Source organism: Daucus carota, chromosome 5, assembly GCF_001625215.2.
Source record: "Daucus carota subsp. sativus chromosome 5, DH1 v3.0, whole genome shotgun sequence".
NCBI lineage: Eukaryota > Viridiplantae > Streptophyta > Magnoliopsida > Apiales > Apiaceae > Daucus > Daucus carota.
Window position 1 is genome coordinate 36052226 of NC_030385.2, and position 9142 is coordinate 36061367.

General features: G+C 32.1%; 1 protein-coding gene across 8 annotated transcripts; it reads left to right on the forward strand.

The window, feature by feature from the left end:
- Positions 1-669: 669 nt before the first annotated feature.
- On the forward strand, positions 670-5957 carry LOC108201953 (ankyrin repeat domain-containing protein 2B-like). 8 transcript variants are annotated; one of them, XR_010291886.1, is made up of 7 exons: positions 670-826; positions 1427-1616; positions 2670-2908; positions 2988-3312; positions 3706-3918; positions 4028-4153; positions 5163-5957. XR_010291886.1 is itself a non-coding variant. In XM_064092959.1 (7 exons), the coding sequence occupies exons 5-7, from the start codon at positions 3265-3267 to the stop codon at positions 4100-4102; spliced, it is 336 nt and encodes a 111-aa protein (XP_063949029.1). In that variant the 5' UTR covers positions 670-826; positions 1427-1616; positions 2670-2908; positions 2988-3089; positions 3166-3264; the 3' UTR covers positions 4103-4540. The 8 variants fall into 5 exon arrangements, 2 of the variants coding, with proteins under 2 accessions (XP_063949029.1, XP_063949028.1); XR_010291888.1 differs by lacking the exon at positions 5163-5957 and having other exon boundaries at positions 2988-3089; positions 3166-3312; positions 4028-4540; XR_010291890.1 differs by lacking the exon at positions 5163-5957 and adding an exon at positions 4788-5133.
- The last annotated feature ends 3185 nt before the right edge of the window (positions 5958-9142 follow it).

Sequence of the window (9142 nt, forward strand, 5' to 3'; positions counted from 1 at the left end):
AAAGCTATTTTGGATATGAAGAAATATGCATGGGTTGTCTTTATTTGGATCAGAAGTACCCCGTAGTGGTTAAATCACTTGATTCATATACGCGCATCCTTTGAATGCGCCACTGATTGGTTAAAAGAGGCATCAAAAAGGCATCAAACTCGACGTTTGTTATTTTGGGCATGCATTACATAAATATTAGTTATTTAGGGCATTTTCACTATATTAGATGAGTATGAATTTAATTTTATAAAATATGAAATATTTAATTTTATATCATATAATACTCAAAAGACCATGTATATCATGTAATACATGTTAATATTTTAACCACCGCAATAAATTAGAAATATTGTTTAGTCATATAAAAATTTATGGGTGGACTCGTATAAATTATTTTAACCACCGCAACAAATTATAAATATTTTATATTTAATTTTATATTATATAATACTCAAAAAACCATGTATGTCACGTAATCTATACTATACTATAATAAGCCAACATGGGTATATTTTGTAGTCCTATGTTTTGTTCCTAAATTTTGGTTTCGTCACTTTTTCTATCGTCACTAACCTGATACTAGGTTTATCTCCCACTAAAATTCTATTTCTTAATATAGATATTGGTTTATAAACAAAAACAAATACTACTTTCTTAATAATAGATATTGGTTTATAAACAAAAACAAATACTACTATACTACAAATTTCACAGGAGACTCTCGTCTTCGACTCTGTTCACCCTCTATCTCTCTCCCCTCTTTTTCTTCCTTCCGTCCCATCTTAACAACATAATCTTCCATTCGCCATTTCTAAACCTCTCTTGTTTGCTTAAGGTTAGTTCTTTGAGATCTGTATCAATTTTATTTTTTTGCTGTTTAATTTCTATTGTTTTTCTATTGGGGTTTTAGGTTTAGCTTCAATTTTCAGTTTTTATTGTTTGTTTTTAGTGGTGATGGACTGTTGGGATTGGTTTTTTTGATATTTTTGAAATTGGGTTTCTTTTGGATTGTTTGATTGATGCGGGTTTTGTTTCGTTTCTTGAATTTATAGTCTTTTTTGTTGTAATTGAGTTCTTAATTTTTGTTGGGTTTGTGTGATTGGTGAATTGGGTTTCTGTTTATTGGTATTCCTGTTCTGGTTGTTTGTTTGATGTGATTGTGGATTGGTGTTTGTGAAATGCGTAGTGTTGAATGAGCTGATGATATTTTCGGATGAAAGGTTGGATTTTTAATGTTGGGTATTAGATTGAGAATCAAGAAAATGGATAATTGTAAGCGATGATTTTTACGTGAATTGAGTTTGTGTTTTTATTTTTGAATTTTGATGTTTTGTTTAGTAGTTGAGATTGGAGGGGTGTTTGGATAATTGTATATGATGATTTTTATGTGAATTGAGTTTGTGTTTTTATTTTTGAATTTTGATGTTTTGTTTAGTAGTTGGGAATGGCTGGGACTGCAAGTGAAGAGTCTGGAGTTGGAAGGTCGTTGGAGGGAATATCAAGTGCGCAGCAGCGTTGCCAATCAAGTGAAGCATTGGCTGAGTGGCGATCTTTTGAGCATGTGGAAAATGGATCACCATCGACTTCACCTCCATACTGGGATACTGATGATGAGGATGACTGTGGTATGTATTACATGTTGTGTATGTTTGTAGTATAATTGCTGGCAGCTATGTTAGCAAAGTAAAGTATCTTCTCCAGTTTCTTTATGTATTAAGTGATAAGGTATTTCATTGAACTGTAGAGACAGCCTGCCAATTCTGGTGCACTTATAATTGTATTATGAATTTTGTATTTTGGATATCGGCATATTATAATTCTGACTTCAAATGGTCAACCCACTAAAATTGATTTAATATTTGTCTTTAACTGTTTTATATCAGGAGAGTGGGACATATGTTTTTGTCTGTTATTATGTTGCTGCTGTTAGTTGCAATTTAATTGACATGCTGACTGTTTTAATTTACCAGTTCATCAGGCAATCTTATAGTGATCATATATGTTTCATGATATAGAAGGTAATTTTGATAGTATATGGCTCCAGGAAAGTAATTATTATTTAGTGATCAGGTAATTGATGCCACAAGATTGGGCAAGTTGTTATTTTACATCAAATTGTTTTATCTTTTCTATTTATATTAAATGCTTAATTATGGACAATATCACAGGAATCATTATATTGCTTAGATGTGTTTTGCCTTACCTGTATAAATTTTCCTAATGATAATATTTTTTCATGTCTGGGCTGCAAAATCCAAGCATATATCCCATAGAACTGAAACATTTTGTTTTTCTTTTATGTTTTGAGTCTGACATCATTAATGAGTTTATATGTGTCAGTGCTTACACTAATAGCATCATTTTTTAAAGCTTTTAAAACTATATTTATGTGTGTGTGTGTGTGTGTCCCTGGTGTCTGAACTAAATCGAATATTTTTGTTACCTCTAAACATGTCTTTTTTGTTTGTGTTTCTGAACTTGCATCTCTTTTTCGGTGACTAGGCATTTGCAATAACCTATGTTTCAATCAGATTTTTTCTATAGTTTCAGAATATTAAATTTAATTGGGACTTCCGAATTCCTTTGCTCTGGCTAGAAGCATACCAGTTCTTTATTTTGGTGCATGTTTTCCAATATTGCTCTTAGGTTCATTCATCAGTTCATTCACTGCATTGCAGGGCCAAAACCTTCTGACTTGTATGGGAGGTATACATGGAAGATAGATAAATTTTCCCAAATTAACAAGAGGGAACTACGTAGTAATGCATTTGAGGTTGGCGGCTACAAATGGTCTCGTCTTCGACTCTTCACCCTCTATCTCTCTCCATCTTTTTTCTGAAACTGTTGTTGCAAGTAGTGGCACCAAAGCTGGGAGCTGTATTAATAGTAGGCGCGGTCACTGAAGTCGAACCGAACGGTGAAGTATTTACCCAGCACATATTTCCTTTTAATTTCTTTTAACAAAAATTAGCCTTACAGTTTGACCACGAACACAGAGATACATCAATCATCTGATAAGAAGGCAAAGGTAGAACGGCGAGAGCTTGGTAGCTTGACATACAATACAATACAAAGAGGCGAAGAAACAATTGAAAGAGGTAAGCTTAATTACCTAACTCATATTCACACAGTTTGGTTAGTAAAGTTTGGATCTTTTTCTTTTGTGGATCTCAGATAAGAAGAGTGGCCCAACTGAGAATACATCCAGTCAAGCTCCGTAGATACTCAATCCGATCCGGGCCAAGTAGAGCAAGTGCTGCTCCAGGAACTGGGATGCCGACAAATCCGTTTAATTTCTCAGTTGTGGCTGGGTTACTCAATGTAAGTACTATTGAACTTTTTCTGAAATTAACTTTAATTTGTTTATTCTGATTTATTTTATGCTGGAGTTGGTTGTGCAATAGGCTAAAAAACAGGGATTCTTCACGTACCCACCCCACCGCACACTCGATTCCTGGGAATTGTTGTGGGTGCGGCCATAATTGTTCGTTCCTAATTGATTAAATGATTACTTAATCACTTGACTATACTATAATGCAACATTTGTGTAATTTAGTAATTATTATATCAATAACTAAGAATAACGAACTTTTCAGTCCCAGAGACTTATATTAGGGTCTTGAAAGATTCTGAGTTTGTTGACAGCTATATGTTGTTTAAGTAAGAAGATATTCAGAGTTCAAATTTGATTCATGTATCAAGGTTTGTATTCAGGATCCAAGTGTCAAGGAATTGGCTGAACAAATAGCCCAAGATCCTTCATTCAACCAGATAGCTGAGCAGCTTAAAAAGTCATTTGAGGGTGCTAGAGCTGGTGATGGAATCCCGCAGGTTGATCCCCAGCAGTACTTTTCCAGTGTGCAACAAGTTATGCAGAACCCTCAATTAATGACCATGGCTGAACGACTTGGGAGTGCTTTGATGCAGGTATTTCCCAGCTTTTATGTTGAGTTAGAGCTTTTAAGTTTTAACAGTTTAATTTGGCCTATGGAATAACTTGAATGACATATGTAATTTTCTTTTGACTAAATACTAGGATCCATCTATGTCGCAAATACTCGAGAGCCTAAATAATCCAGCACAGCAAGACCAGCTTCAAGAACGAATGTGACGTGCCTATTTTCGACGAAATAAAAACTGGAGTTCCAGCTGGAATGATGAGGTCATAAATGTTTCTCTTTGTAGTTCTTTTTAGAAATTTATGTGATGTATGATGATATATGCATCACTTATCTAAATAGTGCTATTAAATGAGCTGCCATAAATGTTTTCGAGGCATTTGGTTAATTTCACTGTTTTGTGGGAATTTAGGTTTTTTGCTATGTATTGTCATGATATTAGAGGCATTTTGTAGTTTTATAGTAAGTGTATGTGTTAAGTGAATTTTACATTTTTCGTGATGTATTGTCATGATTTCGGATGTAGTTCTGGGTATGTGTTTAAATTCTTAGGTTTTTCGTGAAGTATTGTCACATTTGAGACTTTTTGTGGTTCATAGCTGTATTTGTTTTGTAACATTTGTTACTATCAATTCTAGAGTTTTGATATTTTAGAGATTTTGTGTTCTGTTACGTCTTTGAGGTATTTTGTGATTTTTTTGTTGTATTGGATATTGGAATTTTTATAAGCTGGTGATTGATTTGTCAAACTACTTTGTTATTATATCATTTTGATATGAATCATGTTATTATATTTATTAAAGATCATTATTCATTACACAACCCAATCAATTTCTATTGTCATATAATAATTTTTACTGGATCTTAGTTGAACTGAAATCATGGCTGCTGCAACAGTGGGTTTCGTCGGACTCGATGAATCAAGCTTAGTTCTGGCAGCAAAGCTTATTAACTTTGGCTATTCAGTCAAAGCTCACGAGGTTCAAATATTGTCAATGAGCTGATAATTTAATGACCCATTGATTTCTAATGTTCTTAAAGTACTCTGGTTCTGTGTTATTGTGTGTTAATGTGTGTGCTTTTCTTATGTATGTGGGCCTTTTGTTTGTATGAAATGAAGATTGTTGGTCAGAGTTATTTTAGCTATGCACTGCCTACATTGACCTTTTATGTGATGATTCAATCTTTGTTTAGTAGAATCGGTGATTTGCAGTATTTTTTGGAGATTATAGTGGATGAATTTGTTAGTGACAGTGATTATTTGTATGTAAGGGCAATTGAATTAGGGGGAGAATTGGTCTCTCAAGAATTACAATCTGGGGAATAACAGGAATCTCGGGAAATGACTGTTTGCAGAATGTTTAAGGAATTTAAGAGAAGCGTATGGGTACCCCTCTGTTCTTGGTCATAAAAACATGTGTTATAGAGAGTGTGTGATTGAACTTTAAGTAAGAAGTGAGGAACAGAAAGACTTTGTTAAGCTCTTGACTTGATTTCAATTGCTTCTGACAAATCCAAGGTTGTTGGGGGCACAGTTTCCTGCACCCTGATGCTGCCACTAATGAATCTATAGGCAACTAAATTTGTTCTAGACTTCCCGTCATTTTTAAAGACGGAGGCCTCAACATTCACCTTGCTTACTTGCAGTGGAGGTTTGGTTTATAGCTCATTTTTATCACATTATCACCACTCCGAGAGAATGGATCCCCAAAGATGGTGTGATAGCAGTTTATTAATCATTAACCCATTGATCGAGGGATAGTTTTGCTGACATTGCTATAAGATCCAGAAAGGGCTATTCATGTTGTTGACCAGTAAATCATCGATACAGCAAAAGGCACTACCTCTCCATACTCTTTGATAAATGGTCCAGCCATGTGTCAAATGCAGTAGCAACATTCCTCATATATTGCAGAACTGGTTGATGTAAACACCGATTTATAAAGGAGCACTCAACTAGGCCAAATAAAATCTGGTCAAATGATGATTGCGCTATTAAATATTTTGTTGTAATATTCGTTTGTTATTTATACTACCTTCATATTTGAAAGAGTTATTTTCAGTTTAGTTAATTATCATGATCTGTCTGTTTGAGATTCGGAAGTTGAAAGCTTATGTGTGAATTATCTAAATTACTCTACTACACTTTGGCTTTTCTCAAAGTGTTTCTGCAGATCAATACATACAAAACCAACCAATACAGAGATATAAACTTGTTTGTTTATTTGGTTTTTTCTTTGTTTTTTTTTTAATTTACCCGTGGAAAGTGAATTCATATTGTGATAAAAACATTTTAATAACTAAAATTTTTAAATGAATAGATTTTTTTATCAATAACTAACAATTTCAGCTCAATATTTTAATATAACTAAATTTATTCAAATACAATAGTATCCTCTGCTATGCAATGAAAATACGAATAATATGAGGTAATATTAATCAAAGACCACATTATCATATATATTAAGAAAACATTCACATATGGAAAGATAAATTGGTTGTTAATATTAAAAACTTTCAAAAGTGAATATAACCAATCGACTGATATAATTTAATAACATTTTATTTAATTAATAAAAAACATTAAAAAAATATATTAAGCTTATAAATAAACATTCACATATGGAATCAACTAATATAATTTAATGCCATTTTATTTAATTAATAATAAAACATAAATAAAATGATTTTTTTGTCAAAAATAAAAGGATATTAAGCTTATAAATAATCACATTAAAATTATATGGTCGTCCGTGCTTCGCACGGGTTATAGGCTAGTACATGTTAATATTTTAACCACCGCAACAAATTAGAAATATTGTTTAGTCATATGAAATTTTATGGGTGGACTTGTATAAAATTATTTTAATTTTAACAATATTGTAATATTTATGTATAAATTTTTTATAATATATATATGAGAACTGGGGAGCTAGTTAGTGAATGGGGACGCGAGCGGGCGAGTAATTTCAAGGTCATAATGTTTTTTAATTTCCTCTATTGAATAAAATAATGTTGGGTTAAGGTCGATCGGATCGGGTGGAACATGCCTAATATCAGTCGTTATTATTATATTATATAATTTAATTGATTTATACGCATATTCATTTAATTTGCATAATTGTCATTATAGCCATATTTCTGATAATTTGTATGCACTTAACATATTTATGAAATAATAAAATTATTAAATTCAATCGAGTATACCGTAAAAGTGTATATCTTGTAAAAATTCACTTATGTCAATAAATTTTATGGATTTAATAAAAAATTTGTCTTAGTAAATTATAAAATCACTGTGAGGTTTATGAAAACTGGTCATTCTGGATGCTAACTTATATTTATCCTATATTATAATACCTGAGTCTACCCAGGTATGCAGTTAACCAATCACATTATAATTATATATTTATAATTATAAAAACGATGTTTATATTGGCTAAGTGTGAATTTAATTTTCTAAAATAGTAAATATATAATTTTATATATCATATAATACTCGAAAGACCATGCACGTCATGTAACATGTTAATATTTTATCCACCGCAACATAAGGAAACTGTTTTTCTTTGCCATCGAGTAAATAAAAAGCTCGTTCTAATCTGTAGGGTGTGGAGACTAGTATAATTTTTAAAAAGATTTATCAAATTGATCTAAACATATAATTATTGATTATTCATATAAAAAAAATTTAAGGATGGACTCTAATTTGTTCTAAAATTATCCAAAGTTAACGAATGAATATCATTGGCCTAAAATAAGGAATGATATATTGGTACTAAATTAATTCCTCTTTTTTTTATTGGTTAACATCCTAAATAATTTATTTTTTCATAAATTGAATTGAATTGAATTAAATTACTTAAAGTAAATCTCAAATTCTATTATTATCTAATTAGATTATTTTTAATTAGATAATGAAAAGGAGTCTAATTTTATTTTATTTTTTTTTTGAAAATGAGAATAAATCTCAACGAGAATCGACAATTCACCGTGATAATTCTTTCATTCAAGAAAGCTTATTATCTAACCGTCGGACATGCAAGATGACCGGGGAAATTTAGACAATAAAACTTTAATGTCCGAAAAGAAAACCAGCCTTCTTCCAAGAATCCTGAAAATAAAACAAGAGAAACAAAAAGAATATAAGTCGATATATTTAACAGATTACATCAAAATATTCCCACAATCATGATAACTCATGATTGAGACAATTAAGCTCTTAATTAAGGCATAATAATAAAATATTAATATCCTTAATTAAGACACAATTAACGCCCTCAAATAAGGCCCAATTAACGCCCTCAATAATGAGGCACAATTTACGCCCTCAATAATTGAGGCACAATTTACGCCCTCAATAAAGAGGCATAATTAACGAGGCACAATTATCGCCCTCAATTCGCGCTTTCTTTTCTGAAACCGGATCCCGTCCTGAAACCGCCGTCACCGCCACCGCCACCATCGGCCACCACCGCTATGCTATCGATCAAGTTGCCTCGTCGTATGCGAAGCGAACAACGAAGCGTATCACATGTAACACGAAAAATCGCCAAAAACACCAAAAACAAACAAAACACAGGGATTAAAAACAAACAAATACACACAAACAAACAAGATTAAAATCAACACTTTTCGCAATTCCATTCAAAATCATGAGAAAAAGAAAGAATACTGTAAATAATTGTAATAGAAGGGCATACCAATTGAGTCATGAGGAACCCCATAGGATTTGAAAGTCGGAGCAGCATCATGTGACAAACCCATCTTCTTAATTGCCCCTCTCTCTCGATCTTTTTCTCTCAGTATATTTCATCTTCATCTCCACGCACACGTGGCTGCTTCTGTTAAAAAGTTTCTTTTTGTGACGGCTTCGTTGGTTGACAAATTGGACATGAGAATCTAAAAATGGCCGGCTACTTTTGTTATGAATTCGTAGGGTTGGATGTTTATCTTGAAAGCTCTGTCTATTTTGAGGAGCTTTTGATGATGCAGTCAAGAGACTGGATATGAGAAGGATTAGTAGAATATCAGAAGGAGTCTAATTAGTTTAGTTATAATCAGATAATGAAAAGGAGCTGATTAATTATATTGTATAATAAAAAATTGTATTGACTAACTCATGATTAACTTGTATGTGGTTAATATTTTGGATAAAATTTAATAGAAGAAAAGTTGGATGATGAATAATATTACTGCTAAAATAATTCTTTTTTTTCTGATTGGTTAACTGCATAAGGTGGTTGAAAGAA